General features: G+C 39.2%; 1 protein-coding gene across 1 annotated transcript in view; it reads right to left on the reverse strand.

Annotated features, from left to right (window-relative positions):
* The window catches only part of Cul1 (cullin 1), a 191,129-nt gene that overhangs the window by 57,789 nt on the left and 113,057 nt on the right, over positions 1-20,283 (reverse strand). The window contains exons 7-12 of the mRNA XM_067123913.1: positions 14,959-15,058; positions 14,619-14,773; positions 14,223-14,416; positions 6,893-6,992; positions 6,403-6,663; positions 6,069-6,251 (exon numbers count right to left, since the gene is read on the reverse strand). Of these exons, the coding sequence (XP_066980014.1) occupies positions 6,069-6,251; positions 6,403-6,663; positions 6,893-6,992; positions 14,223-14,416; positions 14,619-14,773; positions 14,959-15,058 (993 nt within the window). The remainder of the gene's footprint in view (positions 1-6,068; positions 6,252-6,402; positions 6,664-6,892; positions 6,993-14,222; positions 14,417-14,618; positions 14,774-14,958; positions 15,059-20,283) is intronic.

Consider the following 20,283-nt stretch of genomic DNA (forward strand, 5'->3'; position numbering starts at 1 on the left):
GAGAAGTCTCCTTCTCAGGAGAAGGGCTGATTCTGTGAGAAGAGGGGGCGAGGGGACGCCTTCTTCCTTCTCACAGGGGAAGCAACAGCTCTCTCCTGGAGCGACCGGGCGTGCTCAAAAGTGTCATCGTCCGATGACATCCTGGTCTTCTTCTGCGGCGGAGGCGTCAAAACTCTCCAGAGAAGAGCGAAGAGCGCCACAAGAAAAGGGACGTGAAGCGTCCCCCTTCTCAAGCTTCTCTTCAAAGGTCGAGAGACCTTCCGAGAGCTCCACCCTGACGCGGGGAGGAAGATTCGGGAGACAAGAAGCAATCGCTAAGGATTCGTGCCCGTGCACGATCCTTGGCAGCCTGGGAAGGCAACAGGATCTGCCAAGGGACGCCAGATTGGTGGTTGGTCCGCATAACCCTCTTGCGACTTTCGACTTGCCCACTCCCTGAGTCCTGGGAGTCCGGCAGAGGTCCAGGCCTAGAGGCATTATACAGCCGATCTGACGCCTCCACCACAACACTAGGGGCACAAACACTATCACTGCACTTCACAGCACTTTGAAGAGCGAGCATTTTAGCTTCCAGGTTACGAATGGAAGACATAATAACAGACAGGGCATCTCCTTCCGCAGACACAACCTCGGGGCCCGAGGGCAACACCACAGGGTTAGGAATAGCTACGTCTACGGGAGGGTTAGCAGGTGAAAAAACACTACCCTGACTCCTACTCACTGATACACTCCTGGAGGAAGACCTCCTGATCCTATCACGCTCTAACTTCCTCACATAGGAATCATAAGTCCTCCAACTAGCATCAGGCAAAGACTCACACTCCTTGCATCGATCATTAAACAAACAAACATGCCCCCTACACCTCGAGCATACAGTGTGAGGATCTACCGAAACTTTCGGTAGCCTCACCTTACAGTCTTGCACACAGCAAACTCTGTAACTAGCAGAACTGGATTCAGACATCTTAATCCAAGCAAAAAACAAAGCAAAATCCAAAACAGTCCACAATAGCGTATGCCTAGCCACAAGTCCAAGTAAAAAAACCAAAAGTCAAACAAATACTTAAGTGACAACCAAGTTTACGAAATCCAAAGACGGAGGTACTGAAAACAGGTGTTGACAGTACCGGCGACAGAGAAAATCTGAATAGAAAATGGGAATGGTTCCTGATACCCGCCTCCCAGCGGCAGGAATGGGTACTAACCACCTGATCTCCCACTGCGTGTGTCGTAAGTTTTGAAATTCTGCCGGACTATCAGAGAATACAGCTATATATATATCTGACAGGTAAGTCTCATGAACAAAAGGCAATTTTTTTATCATCACGCCGTCAGAATGGAACTTCTGCCGGGGACTACCTGTGTGTGTGTGTGTGTGTGTGTATGTATGTATATTATTATATATATATATATATATATATATATATATATATATATATATATATATATATATATATATATATATATATATATATATATATATATATATATATATATATATATAATATATATATATATATATATATATATAAATAAACATTGCTGCTTGACCTATCTTACTTGCCTCTTAGTAGAATAGTAAATTAATTTTCTCTTAAAGCTAGGAACAATGTAGATTTCTCACATGAGAAAGAGGAGAGCAGGAAGCAGCAGTTGTTGTTTTCAAACTAAGGTCACCAATCGACCAAAGGGTGGGAATTTTAAACTCATAAGCTTCATAGGGATAGGGAGGGTACAGTTTTGCTAGGCCAGATCTTAGATATAATGTCCTTAAAATCCACTTTTCTTTGACCTATACATTGGAGAGTCTTCATCATTTTCCAGATGATACTCACAACCGTTGTCCAAAGTACGCTTGGGGGAGGAGCCTCCAGTGATTCAAGCAACCCAAGCCAACCAGACATCGGTGAGTCTCAGCTCAGCTAACATAACAAACGGACGTGCTCAGTGCTTTCTCTATGCACTCTTTGTTTCTCGCCCTTTGTCTCCATCACGTGGGACCATTATTATTTCTAGTGGAGCAAGGAAGCTTGATGCAACTGATCACTGCATTATTTAACCCAGCACTAAGTCAGATTGTGACAATTACTCCCAGTTTCTTTCTCTTCAACTGAATCTCTCATGTTTCTTGTTCAAATTTTCATCTCTTAAAAAGTCCCTAACTAACAACCCCTAGTAAAGCATATTCCCTTCATGAATCATATACAAATTTCATTCATTGTTGTCTTGTGAAATAATATAAATTAGCCTCCTGATATAAGATTCATCCCGTAATAAGAGTCATCCCTTGTGATTAATTAATTACTAGTGAGAGCTTCTTTAGTGCAAGACTGTTACCTGGATACTTATTTTTCCAGACGTGTGTATACACCTTAAGCCTGGAAATTCCCTCTTGCTTGGAGAAGAGTCAGCATCGTCTGTGCCAAGAAGCCACAGTTCAACGTTCACTAAATTCAGCTGCTTTATAAAAGCGATTGAAGAGGCTTATTAATCTGATGCGACCATTTCATTTAGCACTGAAGTATCTGTCCTGATTAGGGCTACTATTTTGAGCTGCTGTTAGCTCCTGTAAATAACCAATTTCCTTTTATTTTACTTATGTTAAAGCTAGTTTTCAGTTAGTTTTCAGTAAGTTTACTTAATTAATCCACAGGGTTGTATAAAGAACTTATATTTTGTAATACTACTGTAGTTTTCAGCTGGTGACCTTATTCATTTGATTATCTGTCCTTTACAGCTTTATTTGGCCTTAGCTGGCAGCACAATCTATCTGAGTCCCTTCACTTCCTATACTAACGAACTTAAGCAGGAAATCCTTCGGAAATCCCTACTTTCTCACATCTAAGCTCAAGATCACACATTATACCATTCAAGTCAGCACTAACAGTATGTCTTTTTCTTCAAAAATCAACATCCTGCTAACACACTAATCATTCCTACAAAACCTGATGTTCTTAGCCTTGACTCTAGTCAAAGGCATCCTAGGAAAAATAAATGTACAGTACTGTGAAAGCTGCAAACACCCAAAACCATGAAATACAAACAAGCACCTATACACAATGGTGGCAAGGAGAATTCTGACAAGAGCTAAAACATTAGAAATACACCTGGTGGAGAACAAGTGTACTAGACAGTCATCCGGGCAACCATTTGAACTTTTGTTTGAATGCAGACTTGCCTATTGGTGCAGATATATATGCTCCTATTGGTGCGGAGAACAGTAGGTAAGATTCATCCCACAAAGTTTTATCTATATTGCACTGCATTCTCAACAAGCAGATACTAAGTCCTGATGAGTATCAATAAACACTTGTTGAATGCATGTGCTTAATTCTCAGTGTTACTGGTAGCTGCCATAATCCTTCTGAGGTTTTAATAATTAATTTATCATCAATTTCATCATTTCACTAATTTAATGTTGGACAGAAGAGCTTTTCAAAAGTAATCTTATAGGGTACTTCTAAGGCATAATTGTGATGGTTTGTTTTTAACATTTCAGTTTTTTTTATCAAAAATTAATTCAAGAATCTTCTAATAGGAATCTAACACCCATAACCCATTCCTCTTAGAACACTTTTATAAAAATATGTATCAATTCATCATGAATGCTGCAAGTCTGAACTTCTTCCCAGACACACAACTTGTTTCAAACTAGAAGAAATCCCTGCTACACAAGCCCAGATAACCTAAATGACACCTGAACCCTGTCACCTCATTCTTTCTTGTAACTCAGCTGTGTTCACATGCATTCTAAATTGCTATCACAAAGATAGGGAATTTCAAGTTCCATGAAGTCTTCTCATTTAATTTACATATTTATCATTTTCATTACTGTTTTACAGTAGCTTGTGGTGTTTTTGGTTTACCTTAATGTAATTGCATGGTGTTCACTACTGGAGTCAGTGTTCCTACCACAGCTGTATTTCAGCAAGGTTCTTCACTGAACATTTTTCAGGAATTTGTCAAGTAGTAACCTCATTTTGCAATGTTTTCTTGCAGGAATTGCTTTGTTAACACTGCATTTTCCAGTTGCTTACTTTGTGGAAAACAATAACAGGTTACCTTTAGCTCTAAATTTTTCTATTCTTAGCTTAATTTTCACCAGTGACCTAATTTACAATTAAATAAGGGTTGACCTTTTAGCTGCACAAACCGTTTAATCACCCAATAGAGCTATAAATCTTGGCTCTCTGCAGAGAACTACTGATAAAACCAAAGCATCTATTTTCATCATATGAGTATATATTCAGAACACCACAAATTAGAGGTTGTACAAAACACAGCAAAATAACCCAATTTAAAATTTTTCATTCCAGAGCATAATTGATTGGTAATGTCATTTAATAGCAATGTGTTGCGGACCTGCTTACAATGCTTCCTTGAGTAACAGAATTTTGTGATAAAAATGACAGCATGTACTCAAGATGTTTCTCACACACTTTACTGTTAAAACTTAAATCCTCTTTTGATATATCTATGTAGGATAAGGTATCTAAGGTGGATCTGTTACACTGAGATCAAGACTGAGTTAGATGAAGGGTACTACCTAAATATTTTTTACACGAAGCAAGTCTGGCATCTGCCAGATTTTCCACAAAATTTCATCAAAGATGGGGAATTTTAAAGTCTTTACCTTAGTTCCATTAATTTTTCTAATTTAATTTACATAATTATAATTTTCATTACTGTTTTACAGTAGCTTGTGATTTTTTTTTTTTACATAAAGCAAGTCTGGCATTTGCCAGGTTTTCCACAAGCTTTCATACTCTACTAGTTAATGAAATTTGTCTGTAACTGTTAGAAATACTTCAGTCATTGCCTGATTTTATGTCTGCAACTGTTAGAAATACTTCAGTCATTGCCAGATTTAAGTTTTTTTCAGTATACCTTAGTTTAACCAGACCACTAAGCTGATTAACAGCTCCCCTAGGGCTGGCATGAAGAATTAGACTTATTTTACGTGGCTAAGAACCAATAGGTTACCTAGCAACAGGACCTACAGCTTATTGTGGAATCCGAACCACATTATAGCGAGAAATGAATTTCTATCACCAGAAATAAATTCCTCTAATTCTTCATTGGCCGGCTGGAGACTCAAACGTGGGCCCAGCAGAGTGCTAGCCGATAACGACCCGTCCAACGAGGAACTCATTGCCAGATTTAACTACAGTGCTATGGATCAATGTACATAAAAAGGAAAAATGAACAATATGCCAAAAATGTGACTTTCTAGTATAACACCACCACATTGTCATACTTCTAGAATTTCACAGGGCTTGTCCAAAGGAACGATTCTTAATTTAGGTGGATATTAGCAGAGGGTAAAAAACACTTGGCTAGCTAGGAAGAGACTGATAGGAAATTAAGTGTAAAATATAAGGCAGAAAATACTAGTATATTGTTTGGATGCCATAAACGTTTCTCTTAGGTCAAATTATTAAATTTGTATAAATTATTTGCCTGTTAAGAATGCAGTGCATCTTTTGTCTCTTTTATTATACTGAATCCAAGGCAATTCATTCATTTACTTGCCTAACTGTCCAGTTACCTATCAACCAATTTACCCTCCAACATAAAGTGGCTTCTCTCTCTTTTCTATAGGAACTGTTCTATTTTGGTCACTGTTCTGTCGAGATCAATGGAAAAGTTCCTCCTCCTCAGGCAACCTATCATAATTACCATAATTATTACTCCACTTCTTCCCACAATTGCTAAGTTAAATTGGAAACCCTTAGATCATAGAGATCAACAAGTTTTTCCTTCTGTCACCAAGCTGTGCAGGTCTTTTCTACTTACTTCTCTAACTCATAAACCCTTTCTTCACTTCCTCATGGTTCAGTCCCACTTTTTTCTCATTTTCTATTTTTCTTAAGCACAGACTAGAAAAGGGCATCAGACTGCCTGTCCTACTGACCTTTGCACTTGAAAAAAGAAAAAATATCTCCCAGACTCAAATCCCTTCCGAGCTATGGTCGCAAAAAACCAATCACATATCTGAGTGTCAGTATTTCTTGAACATGCATTAGAACTCAAATTTTCACCGATCAGTGCCACTGAACTTATCTCACCTGGAACATACGCTGCAACTTTGAGGTATATTCAAAACCACAAGCTTGTTTCAACTTGGAAATCATTGAAGCCTCGGCGTCATCGCTTGCAGACATGTGCTGTACCAATCTCTTGGCCAACATTTTACTGTAGAATTTTTGAAAGACATCCTTATCTTCTATATACTTGAAAACTATCATTACCTGAAAAATGGTTATAATTGTATTCACTCTCTGAAAAATTATCTTAGTACAAAACTCAATGTTTTAAGACATGACTAAAACTATTCTTTTACAACATGAACTTTTTCCAATACTCTCCAGAAGCCGCTGAACATACACCAATATGACTCACCTGGTTGAGCGTATCTTCCAACTCTGCCTCTTCAGGGTTCTTGGAGGACTTCTTAAGCAATAAATCACAGTATTTTGCTAAAAGTTCAGGAGATTTTGATGACGAATTAGGAGTCTTTGTTACGCTGTTGATATTTATAAACCTACCACAAGCCTTATCTAAAGCAGCTACAAAACCAGTGTCATTATTGAAAGCAGTAAGCACCAAGGAATTGTATTTTCTATGGACTTCTAATATTGTCTGCACGTATACTTTAGGATCCTGTAAAAAAAAAGAATGATTATTTTTGGCTGCACAAGTCACAGAAGCAGAAATTAACTAATGGCCCATAAATATGAAGACAGCAAGCACAGCCTTCTTGTAACACAAGGAACACAATTTAAATTTTGGACCCAATACTGTAGTCTAAAAGACGCCAATTTGAAGTAACATAAAAAAGTTATTCAAATGCAAAAATTAACAGCAAACATAAATGTGAAAATCAACTTACATTAAGAGCAGAGTCCCCGCATCGGTCAATTGCAGCCAAACCTTGCGCAGTTATGTGCTGCTCTAGCAATGTTCTCAATTCCCGCAATCCGTCTGGTATTCTATTTAAATAAGAGGAGACTCCTAAATACAGTATATACAAAACTTGGCCTCAGCTGTATTAGTGCAAATCACACTCTCACTTGAGCGCGAGATAAAAATGTTCAAATTTTACACGTCTAAACTGAGTACAGTACCTATATTGAAAAATGTCTTTTCTTGAAATTTATCATCACAATTTCCCAAGTCTTGATCATTTTAAGAACACTAAAATTCATTCATGATACCTGAGGTTAATCAAACTCTTATGGGCCTCCAATATGGCAAATTTTCAATTAATTTGTATTTATCATAGCTAACAAACCTTTGGTCTCAACGTAAGGATAAATCTTCCAGTGCCAACTAGAATCTGTTAAAAAACATATAAAATTATAGAACAAGGTACTGGTGGCAAAGGGGTTCGGCCAGATCGGATGAGAGAGGAGGCATCAACTGACCTCCCCTAACCCAAGAAGGCCATGATGCATCCAGTTTCTTCCAGTCCAGGGAATCAATTTGAGAGGTGGCAAGAGGTGGGCAATGTACGTTAAGTATATCTTAGTTTAACCAGACCACTGAGCTGATTAACAGCTCTCCTAGGGCTGGCCCGAAGGATTAGATTTATTTTTACGTGGCTAAGAACCAATTGGTTACCTAGCAACGGGACCTACAGCTTATTGTGGAATCCGAACCACATTATAGTGAGAAATGAATTTCTATCACCAGAAACAAATTCCTCTTGTTCTTCACTGGCCGCTCGGAGATTCGAACTCACGACCAACAGAGTGGTAGTTGAGAACGGAAGCCGCTCACCCAGCGAGGAACTTGGCAATGTACGTTAAGACTGTAGGTTTGTTAGATATGAAAAATACAAATTAATTAAAAATTTTTTTTCATACATGGAACAAACCTAGGTCTTAACATAAGGATAGACTCACTTTTGGTGGGAGGAAAGTAAAGTCTTGAACAGACTGGAGGTTCAGTACACCCAGTCTCATTTCCTGGTTAGGCCAAGGCAGAGGAAGAAGACGTATACCTCTGACTTGTCAGATAAATAGCTCATCAAACGGTCACTCTACTGGGCTAATACACAATGTGTAGGAACATTGTAGAAGTAGTTAAAGAGCTATATCTGTTAAGACAAAGCTTTGTTAGCCCCCAATTTTTTTATCATCATTCCTCTCTCCCCTTGTTAGAGAGAGGAAGGACTAGCTTCTGCACGGAAATATTCGTGTATGAATAAACTTTCCCAAACAGAATGTCCTTTCACTCACCTGTACCTAACCAGTTCCAGCTCATGATGGATCAATCTTCCTACTGCCCATGGGTAGAGAAGAAAGGGGAAAAAGGGAAAGGAAAAAGACCAGTCATCTCATTCATTCTCACTTTCATTCCATCATTTTAGGTAAGATACAAACTATTCTGCCAGGGACTCTGGATGAGCTACACAACTTGCTGAGCAGCCACCACTGGACCCAAGGAAAAAGTGTCCAAAGACCTGTGGGCAATGTCCTGTAGATAGAAGGATGTGAAGGTGTTTGACAGCTGTAGATAGAAGAATGTGAAGGTGTTTGACAAAGCCAAGCACCAGCCTTCAAAATCCTATGAACAGATAAGTTCTTAAAACCTAATGAAGGGCCTAAACCACTAACATCATGTGCTCTTGCATGCACTGTGTTAGAATCTGTGGTTGTAGCCTAAACCCCTAATATCATGTGCTCTTGTATGCACTGTTAGAATCCGAGGTTGTAGAAGAGCTATAAGCACGTCTAATAACCTCACGGAGCCAGAAGGAGTTGGTATTCTTAGCCACTTCTTTCTTGATCTGGCCTGTGCTTACAAAAAGTCTTTGACAACCCAGCCTGAGGTGACAAGTCCTTTTTAGGTAACCAGGCAGTGCCCCGACAGGACAAGAGCCATTTGTCTGGGTTGTTATCAACAAAATCTCCCAAGGAAGAGATGGAAAAGGATTCAAACCTGTCATCGTGAACCGAAGGATTTAAAGTCTTAGCTACGAATTCAAGGATAAATTCGAAGGCTCAAGACCCCCAACCCCTTGAGTGTTTAACTCTCTTCGATGAAGCTAAAGCCACTAAGAAGACCATTTTAAGGGTCAAGCCTCTGTCAGATGATCATCATAACCGTTCACATGGGGCTCAAGTGAGGCTACTTAGCTCCAGAGTCAAGAGGTTTAAGTTTTCTAGGAGAACAAGACTGCTCAAAGCTTTTGAGCAGCATTGCGATTTCCCATAAGAAAGGCGTAGAACCAATCCCAAATCAGCCCTATAGCCTCTGATGGCAGATACAGAAAGATGTTTCTCCCTCCGGAGAAAAACTAGGAAATCTGCTATTTGCTGAACAGAAGTTCTGACTGGAGAGAGACCCCTTGAATGACACCAATCACAGTAGATGGCCCATTTTCCCTGGCACATGGCTGAGGAAATCTTCTGAGATAGTCAGACATGTCTGTTGTTGCTCTGCGAGAAAAGCTTCTTGCTCACAGGAGATACTGGATAGTCTCCAGCCATGAAGAGATAGGGTTCCTGCCGATGGTGATATCTCTCGATGTGAGGTTGGCAGAGGAGGTTGTGCCATGGATCTCTCTGGGAACTACTGACAGAAAGGCTAGTAGATCAGGGAACCATTCTGCTTGGGGCCACCAGGGAGCTACAAGGGTCATTCTGAGATTCCAGGAAATCATTACCCTGTTCAAGACCTGATGGATAAGGCAAAAGGGAGGGAAGGTGTAAACTTCCAGGTTGTTCCAAGGATGTTGAAGGGCATCCTCCACCATGGCGAAGGGGTCTAGGACAACTGAACAGAAGACCTCTAGCTTCCTGTTGAGCCTTGTTGCGAACAGATCCATCATTGGCCTTCCCCAAAGGAGGAAGAGCCTGTCCGCTATCTCCTGATATAAGGACCACTCTGTCCCCAAGACTTGACCCTGATGAGTCAATTTGTCGACCACCACATTCCTCTTGCCTAGAATATACCTGGCTGAGAGGTCTTCCAAGTCTAGAAGAGTGGGGCTGAAAGGGCCGTTGCTGAGGAGCTTTCTAGTAGATGACTGAGTAGGTTGACTAATTCTGCTAGTAGATGCTGCATTAGTGGTCTTCTTACGAGAAGACTGTGGCCTCAGTCTCGATGAATTAGGATGAGAAGGCAAAGCTGACTTTGGCACTGCTTGATGCACTAGCCAGTCATTATGGTCTGCATGACATCTATCAACTGCTGTGTCTAGGTGCTCTGTAGGGAAGAGAGAAGGGGCTCTCAAAATATCACCATAGCTCAAGGAAAGCAAAGAATATGTGTTGATACATCTTGAAACCTTGGAGAGGGCTGCATCTCTTCTTTTCAGTAAGAGATTAACCCAAAAATTTACATTAAAATGGGTTAAATAAGAGACAGTTTTCCGCCTGACTGTAAAAGTCTGATATAAGGGGCACTGTCTTCTGAGTCACCTAATGCAGAGGAAGATATTTTTGCCACCGCTGTAGACCATAAGTCTAACCAAGAAACAGTCTGAAAACAGAAGAGGCCGTCAACTCCAAGGTACCTGCCTCCTTCCGACCTTATCTGATCTAGGGACAATACAGGGCCTAAACGGACCAGATCTGGGTTGATTTGTCTTTGGTGTAAGGGGTTGTATAAAACTGTCTATGTCAAGGAAGTGGAGGCAGTAGAAGTTTCAACGATCTACTAGACCGAAGCGAATTGTCAGCCCAGAGACAAGAGAATTCACATGGTCTAAGACAGAATCAGCATGATTCAAGCAAGATAACTCTATTGAAGTCTTTAGGTCCTTCTTAGGACCGATTAAAGCTTCTATACCCACAGGGAAATCCGAAGAAGTTGCCACTGCTTTATGAGAAAGATTATTGCACTCACGAATGAGTACAATAACCTCAGTATATGTTGTAATAAATTCTTGGTTCTCATATGTTGTAATAAATTCTTGGTTCTCAACATCATCTATCTCCTGGACGTGGGGATCTACTCTATCTATCGGGTCAGACGAATGAGGGATATCCTTATTTACAACTGGGGCGTAAGCCCCCTTGGGTCCTAAAACCCTCTTGGGAGCTTGGATGCACGAGGATCGTCTTGTTCACAAGAGTGAGAGAGTGAATTTCTATTTCCATGAGATGGAGGTGTGTTGATATACGGCCGTGTATCAATGATGTCATGTCCACGGCCGAGCGAACTTGAACTATGATCCCGATTTCTCCTAGGAGATTGTGAATGTGAGAGACATTGAAACGACGAGTGCGGCTCAACAGTCGACGGATTAAGACTATCTGCACAAATGTGCTGGTCTTCATGGACATGCAAAAGAACATGGTTGTGGGAGCTGGAGTGATGATCAGGGGCCCTCCTGGGAGAGCATGAACAGAGAAGACTTCTGGAACGACTGAGCCTATCAGCACGGACATGCATGCTAGAGTGAGACACATTATCTCTCATCAGGGAATCCAAACGACGAGATCGATGTGGAGACAACAACCGATGCTGAATACATGTACATGTATGTGTAGAACCCCTCCTGCCCATTGTAGAACTGAGGACCCAGAAGGTAATGGCTGATATTCAGAAGATTTCTCCACATGGGATTTCTTAATAGGGGCATTATCATCCTCCTTACGAATACGAACCAGGGGATCAGGGAAAGACAATACTGCTGTAGATTTCCCTTTGGCAGACCCTGCTTGAGAGGTCTATCACAGGACAAGAAGTGGCTGGACGTGAAACACATCAGAGACAGCCGTGAGCAGGAGTAGGAGACCCACGTAAGTGGTTAGATGGTGACACAGAAGAAAAGAGAGAGACAGTTCTAGGTCTTCTTAGGCGAGAGGAGTGGCAACGAAATCCCTAATCCCCCAACGTTTAATGGGGGAGGACCAGCCAAGAGAAGACAATGACGAAGACAACAAAGAGGATGAAGAAGACAACAACGACGACGGAGAAGGAGACCTGCACTGCTTCTTCTCCATAACACATTCGTACTTCTCTTGGTTTACAATGTCAACTCTGTCAACCACTGCTTAAATGGGAGCATTAGAAGACGGAGTGTGAGTATAAGTCGCCACTACGGGAGAAGGCCCAAACTCTGAGATAACAGCACTGCTGACAGATGAGAAGACACAGGGGCTATAGAGGAGTGAGGAGAGCTGCTGTACTGGAAACTGACATGGTGGGCGAGCTTGGGACGTGAGCCGGTTGTTATTGCAGACGCCAACTGAAAACCCTGGGCAGAGGACACCAATGATTGATGTGACAACACAGGAACCAAAACTGGGCACTGCAAAGGGGAGAGCAGCAGGGCTGGCAACCATCATCGTGGTTGATACAGGAACGCAACATGACAGGAAATGGGATAAAAGGCTATCCAGGTTGGTACTCCTGGTAGGCCCAGAGAAGCCCAGATGTCAGCAATCTCCTGAGCCTCTGATCCTGAAACAGTAGAACAAGATGGGGCTGCCTCCTCCTGGGGGGGGGGAACCTTCCCTCCCTGAGAGAGGAGGAACAGCAAAAGCAATGATAACTCCCGTCCCTTCTCCAGAATCTTCCAAGGACGACCCTATGGAAGAATAGGAAGGAATAAAATCTTCCAAGGAAGATGATGCAACTGGAGGAAGATTGGGCAAGGAACAGGAACAAGGAGGAGTCTGAGAAGCAACCATCGATGGAGGAAAAAACCCCTTCCAAGATGGTGCCTTCAATTTCCTTCTATGTTGCCTCTTCTTGGCAAAAATCCTCAAATGCTCAGGTGGTCAAGAATGACATTCAGAACAGGGATTAGTAATATTCCATACATTAGATCTGTATCTGCTGGTCAAGAATGACATTCAGAACAGGGATTAGTAATATTCCATACATTAGATCTGTATCTGCTGCAAGTAGAATGTGGATCAGTCCCAAAGGAAGCCAGAAAACAAATGCAAGGGTAACCACCAACACCAGGACATTTTCTCTGAGGCTTAGTACTGGGAGGCTAAGATGAGTTGTGGGTTTGCATGATCAAACACAAAACAAATAACACACAAGTTAGCAATAATGTACAAACACACAGAACAGCACTAATTCACGACACAAACGGCAAACTAAAGAAGGTAAACAGGCAAGGAAAACACGGACTTCTGGAAGGAAGGACAGCAGCACATCCTTCTAGTAAGGTGGTGAGGGAGAAACTGGATGCGTCACAGCACTCTCAAGTTAAGGGAGGTCTGCTGATGCCTCCTCTCTCATCCGATTGGCTGAACCCAGTTGCCACCAACACCTTGCTCTACAATTTTATTGCCACCAATACCTTGTTCTACAATTTTATATGTTTTTTACAGATTTCCAGCTGGTGCTAGAAGATTTACCCTTCCATTAAGACCTAGGTTTGTTCGCATATGAACAAATTTTCACTTTAATGATATAGTACCATATGCAACGCCAATCCATCTCGATGCTTCAACCTTTATTCTTTCATTAGTAACCAACACCCACACTTCAGTTCCCCCCAAAAGGAGTTGACTCAACTATCCATTTACACAATCGCGCCTCGGCTTCCATAAATAAGTATCTTGTATGTATGATATTCTAATACTTTGTATATTTCTTTTCCAATTAATGGCTTTTACTTTGTGCAACAAGATTTACTCCACATCTTAAACGAAAAAATATTTCTATGGTTACCTATACATCCTAAACCTCATACAATTTTCCTTCACACAACAAAAAATTAAGTTAAATTTCCTTGAGCACACACAAAAAAACCCGCTTCCCAAGTGCATTTTTATTCAGAACCAAGGACACAATCCATTACTATTCCATATAAGTAGCAAACACTTGTGAAAAACCCAAAAATGTTATTACTTTCTAAGCACGACTGGTTCCCAGGGCATATTATGCCCTTATATGAAAAGATACAAAAATAGTAAAAAAAATAGTAATACACTGACCAGTTACACATACAGTGAGTTGTAGAAACCAACAAAGATAAATACATACATTAAAACTAGCACTTTTAACAATGGCATTACAGGCTCAAGTATCTATAACTAAACCATAATGAGCAAGACTTCAACGCGTAATAAAATTAATCTTCAATAAAGACCTACTTTTTCAACATTAAAAATACTTTTAGAAGTTATGTTGGTGTTATGTTTGTAAGTATTTAATTTACAGTTACAAATTTAAAGTAAAGCCTAACATACCAAGACCTAAAATGTGTGTATTCAATGTCATACTGACATTCTATGGCTTACCTTGAAACTAGCTGATACATTCTTGCAAGATCTTCATTCTTATCATCATTAAGAAGATGCTGGAATTCATTATGGAATATTTCTAAATGTTTTTCAATGAGAACTTTCTCGCATGTTTTTCCTAGTTTTTCTAAAGTAGTTTCATGAAGGTACACTTGCACTCGACGCTGTTCTTCTAATAATCTAGTTTCTGCCTGCAAGAAAAATTGAAACATGTTATCATGTATTAACATTATGTAACATGAATCTACTGACCAACTGGGCAAAAGGCTTAATAAATTAAAAATAGTGACAATTCCAGTAAACACTAAGTTCTCTGCTAAAAATCACTGTATATCAAATTTAGTTAACCATACAAACAAATACACAAATAAAATCAGCATCATATCTCTTTACCTTTTTCATATATTCAGTAACAGGATTATTTCGAAGGAATTCTGTAGATTCCCTTGTATAAAACCTTTCAGTGTCTTCAAGGAAAGTATTTTCAAAGGAATCACGATAGACAGATAGGTTCTGCCCTCTTGCACTAGGTTCATCTTCATTCAAACCTATAAGAGATGAATATAATTTTAGTATAAAGCCTTGAAGAAGATATAATTTGTTTCTACTCTGGAGTACTAAAGTACAAATTAATAACTAACTTGAAGAAATGTGTCCTTATTCATCTACGCAATAAGAATTCATGCATTATGGTCTTTCTAATAAATAATATATATAATGCATAGCGTCTTACCTAATTCAACGTAGCAATTCATGACACCTGAGACTAATCTTGTATTGATCGTCTCACCATTTCTCTCTCTCTCTATTAATTTCAAAACTGCATTTGTTACCTGAAAGAGATGGAAAAGATAATGACTCACATGTCTAATTCTAAAACAAGATTGGATATGACTTTATCAATAATAAAAGAGTAGGCACAGCTTATGTTACAATGCAACCACTACTTGTGAAAGGAAAATACATGATCAACAAACTTCATCACTAAAATCAGACAATAATGTCAATTTTTCATACTCACCTACATGTTTATTTCTGGTATGATAAAAAAATATATTTTATCCTAAGAATTCCTCAACTAATTAGCTTGAATTCAGGCACAGGAATACATTTCAATGCACTGAGCCAGTCTCTAAGGCCAAATAAACAAAGTGATGTTTTTATAATACAAAAAACACAATTTCCATACAAACCCAAAAAATGCCTCATTGTATAAAACTATCCCAGTTGCAATTGTGTAAAACTATCCCAGCTGCAACAACCCCATTTAATAAGAAAAAAATACTCCCAATATGAGTGGCTGTCCCTTCTCATAATGCTCTGCATTAGCCTTATTGGTGAGCTAATGTGAACAAAACAATTATATTTTTCCCTTAATCATAAAAAGCATCTTTCCATTAATCATAAAAAGTGTTACAGTGCTACCCCGCTTCATTTTATTGCGGATTTTTGTGGAACACACTATTCACTTTTCCACGGGGGAACTTTCACTAACTGGCAGATTTTGTGGATAACATTACTAGAGTGTAAGTACACTGTAAATTATTTTTATCATAAAAATCTGTATTTAGTCATGAACACAATAAGAAAAAATACAGCAATTAGTGAATAAACAGTGTTGCTCTATGATAAAAAGCAAACTATGGACAGTCCCTGTTTTATGGCAGGGGTTCCATCCCCAGCGGTGCGCCGTAAGCCGAAAATCGCTGTAACCCGAAGCATCATAATTATAACGGGAATAAATAGCAGTTAGAGTGCTGTTACGGCGCCATAAGCACTGTCAGTCTGGGTAATGGAGCCGTAAATCCATTTATGGTGCCGAAAAATTGGGGTTAACAGTGCCGTGAGGCAAGCGCTGTAAGTCCGGAACAATGTAACCCAGGGACTGCCTGTGATAAATTCAATTGTTTTTACCAATATATAAAGAAAATGGTATGACTTCAATACTATGAGAGAAAATGACTATGCTTATGTATACAGGGGTAACTTGATTAGTTGTCAAATGTTCTGTACAACAAATTATTTAATTTGTATTAAGATTTATTTTTGTATTAAACATTTTATAGATATTTTGCTGTGTTTACATTAATATTAATATTCTAAAATTAGTAAATCATTGTTATAAGCATTTTAGGGGCCATATATACATAAGGGTAACAGTTGTTGGAAAGGGTACTAATCTAAGATAACTCAAGGTGTTTTAGGATGATGGTTTGGGGTGTATTTTTGTTTGAACTGATATTAAGTAATTTCAGTATGATAATTTAAGGTATATTTTTGTCAGAAGTACTAAATTAGGCAGTGAACTTTTCAAATGAAGTTATAAGCATTTTAGTTTAAGGGGTATAGGGTATTTGGCAGTTATATGCAGTTACAAGCATTTTTAGAGGGGATTTTGCATTTCTGCGGTAGGTTCTGGAACCTATCCCCGCAAAAAAGTGGGGGAGCACTGTACTTCCATACACTGGCTCTTCCTTCATACCAACTAGTTTGATCCTTATGACAATGATTCTACTGTGAATACCCACACCACCTGCAAGATGTCTCACCATTAATCATTTTTTTGTATGACTTGGCTGCTTTCACACATTTTCTGTGCTGCTCTAACAAGACACTACTTGTTCACGACAATCAAACAATCAGAGCAACTGAAAAGCAATTTCTAAGGGAGAACAAAGAACTCCATCTCTTATAAAAAAACTTATACTGCCCCAAGAGCAGACAAATTAACAGCAGTCCTCTATTTGATCGAGGCCAGCAAGGAGTGGAGCTTCACTGGAGTCAGATACAGACTGTGTGAAGTAAAGTCAATAGTCAAAGGAGGAAGTTTCCCTGTTTATACCTAGAAGAGGAGAAAGTGCCCGCAAATGCAAGTATTCACTCAATCGAAAGTCAAACTGTGTCCATGGTGCCACTCTTGATGGTGGCAGAAAGATAAAACAAAAGTGGAATAACCTCAATACTAAACTAGGTAATACCAGTTCCACAGTGACTGTAGGTTCCAGCGAAAATCCTCCACAGTCAAGCTCAATTTGACTGCTGTTTTAATGGCCCTGACATCCTTGGAAAAGGGTGGGGGAGTTGCATTCTGTGCCCAATACCTAAGTACACTCCAAAGTTGCTAAATGCTTGGACTGTCCAAAAGACTTTTGTGGCTAAGGCACAACCACCTTTGGTCCCAATGAGAAAACCTCAAAAAAAAGTTACATCACTAAGTAATCCACACAAAAGATGGAGATGCACCTGTATATTCCTGCTCTTAGGAAAACAGTCAATTCCATGATATGCCTAAACACTATCGAGGTGGAGAGTACTTGGGCCTTGTAGGGTTTTACCTTTAACTACAATAAGTTCACTTCTGATATGATCACATTTGCCCTAAAAATAACAAGTCTGACCTACTTGGTTATCATGTTTTTCAACATGAGACTTTAAGTTCTATATTTAGGAGGGCAAAAGCATGAATGGAAAAGCAGTTATGCCATTTTGTCCTGTATGGTATCCCTTAGCCCCAAAAACGTGGGGACAGCCCAACTGATGACCAACCTTCTGAGTTTTACAGCATGTGCAAAGCATGCAACTTCCCCACACTTCTGAAGGTGGCAGAGTCTTGTAGTGACATGTACAAAGCTTTAGTTATGCTGTTCAGAAACAAGAGGTAGGTCCCAGTCAGGAGGTTTTACCAATGCCCCTGCATATGCCCAGTAACACGAGAGCGAGGAGAACTGTATCCCTTAATAGTAGGCAAGAACAACTTCTGGACTCTAAGAAAGATGAAGTAATCAGCAAATAGTACCAAATGGCACTAAGCATAGAAATGTTCTATTCAGTACACCATTGTTGAACCTAGCTAATCTCCACAAAATACATTCTTTGTAAACCACTCATGACAGGTGCTACTACCTCTGAACATTCTCTCTACAGGCATGCTAAATAACTTCATGGGAAGACAACGAGAAAATGCAGCCTGTTGTGATTTGATTTATGAAATTCTGGTCTGATAATCTGGCACAGGAACCAAATGGCTATCCAGTTATGTGATGAGAATAGTTAGAAAGGAAAACTAATTAAGTACTAACAATCCAGTAATAGATTAAAATGGCTAAATATAAAAAAATGTTGATACCTTTTGAATTTCAAGTCCATGACATTATTAAAATTTTCATTATTCATAACCTTTTCTATGGAACCTGAGACATGTTGGACCAGTCCACCAATACAAACTCCACAGTAGGGAGGATATTGCAAAGATCACATGTAGAGGTCCATCACCCTCCAGGATGAACTTGTGGGTTAAATGTGCATAACCTATCCTCAGCTTAGTCTCAAGTCCCCACTTTCTCTGATATGATGATGAATAAAAGTCAGATGGTGGAATGATTATCTGATATATTATGCTCCTCTCAGAGAAAAAATTCCATTTAATTTGTCATTTTCATTTAACCATTTCATGTCAATATAAAGAACAGAAAGATAATAAATATCAGATTTTGTTACATATTTAACTTATTCATCAACTTTTGTTACCACTAACACCAACATGGGACAATACCCCCAAAAACACTGGGCTGATCTGTAACTGGACGCAGGCCAAAGGAACCATCCATGGATTTTCTAAATTACTGTACTGGGTGAAGATTAAATAGCCTAAAGGTTGAAAGGGCACTGAAGGAATCTGAATAAATAGGAAATTCTCTGTCATTTGTTTTGTTTGCAAGTACTCAAGATTTTACTATGAACGTGAATTAAAATGAATGAATTGAAGTATTACAGGATAATTTAATTACATTAGAACCACCATTATGCAAAAATGCTAAGCCACCCCATACTGGGTCCTCAAGCCATCCAAGAAGAATCTGAAAGAGTCTATGAATTTCATCGCATGCTAAGAATTGTTATTTCATTGCTGCTAGAGATACAGATTTCTTGCTTGCTACTATTGGACACGAATTAGGGTCACTAATAATCCATGTAGGAATGTCTGACTATAGTATTTTCATGATCCTCTGCCACTTCATGAAACTCCTCTGCCCCCTTCAAGGAACTACCTTTAGCCTTTTCACTGATAAATATTTGGAAAGGTTTGCTTGGGTTAGGAATATTAAATTTCTGTGATTTACTATCGCTAAGCATTATATTCAGCAGGGTTAGATGATGAGCTTTTGAAAGTCATTAAGCAATACATCCCCAGTTTACCTTTTCTTAGACTTCAGGGCATTTGATTCTGAAAGCTCTAGAGCATATATGTAAACCTAGATTATTAATAACATCCAATTTTTTTTTTGAAATTTCATTATACATGCACAGGAGTAAATTTGGTAGCCAAATTCTAACTTCAGTCTACACAGAATACAGCTTAAGTTGAAAAGGGATTTTTAGTCTGCTCCCAATTAAAACTGGATGCTATTTTCAAGATATCTAGAGATTTCTTCATCTTGCCCTTTACGAACTTGTGTGTGGAAACCAAGTAAGTCTCCTGTCTCGCTTCACCACTATAGGACAAGATACTGCTGTTCATCTTCAAAGCTGAAATAAACCGCAACAGTCTTTGAAGCTGAACACTTTAATTCAATAATATGCCCTTTTTATGTCCACATTAATGGCTCTTTGAAAGTGTCTGTTTGGTATTTGTGGATCACAGATAGTGCAATAGATGACAAAATCATCAACAAAGTGAGAACTCCTCCAAGAAGCAAGAACTGCATCTATGATTCTGTTGAAAAGCTACAGAAAAACAAGTATACACTTACCACCTATACCCAAAGATATCTTTCTGACAGAAAAGATGTCATAAATTTTAAAATGTCACTTCTGACACCTGACATATGAAGCTGTTGTATGATGCAAACCATCACATAGCCTAACATGCCTTTTCCATATCAAAGGTACACCCAAGATTTGCTTTTTTTCTACAAAACCCTTGCTGTGTCTGATTGGAGAGATGGAGAAGAGGGTCCAAAGTATTATGTTTTTCCTAAAGCCAACTGATTAAGTGATTTTACACTACTTTTTTCTAAAGCCACATCAGATGACTGTTATTTTTCCATTTATTTAAATG

The sequence above is a fragment of the Macrobrachium rosenbergii genome, chromosome 21, assembly GCF_040412425.1.
Source record: "Macrobrachium rosenbergii isolate ZJJX-2024 chromosome 21, ASM4041242v1, whole genome shotgun sequence".
Classification (NCBI taxonomy): domain Eukaryota; kingdom Metazoa; phylum Arthropoda; class Malacostraca; order Decapoda; family Palaemonidae; genus Macrobrachium; species Macrobrachium rosenbergii.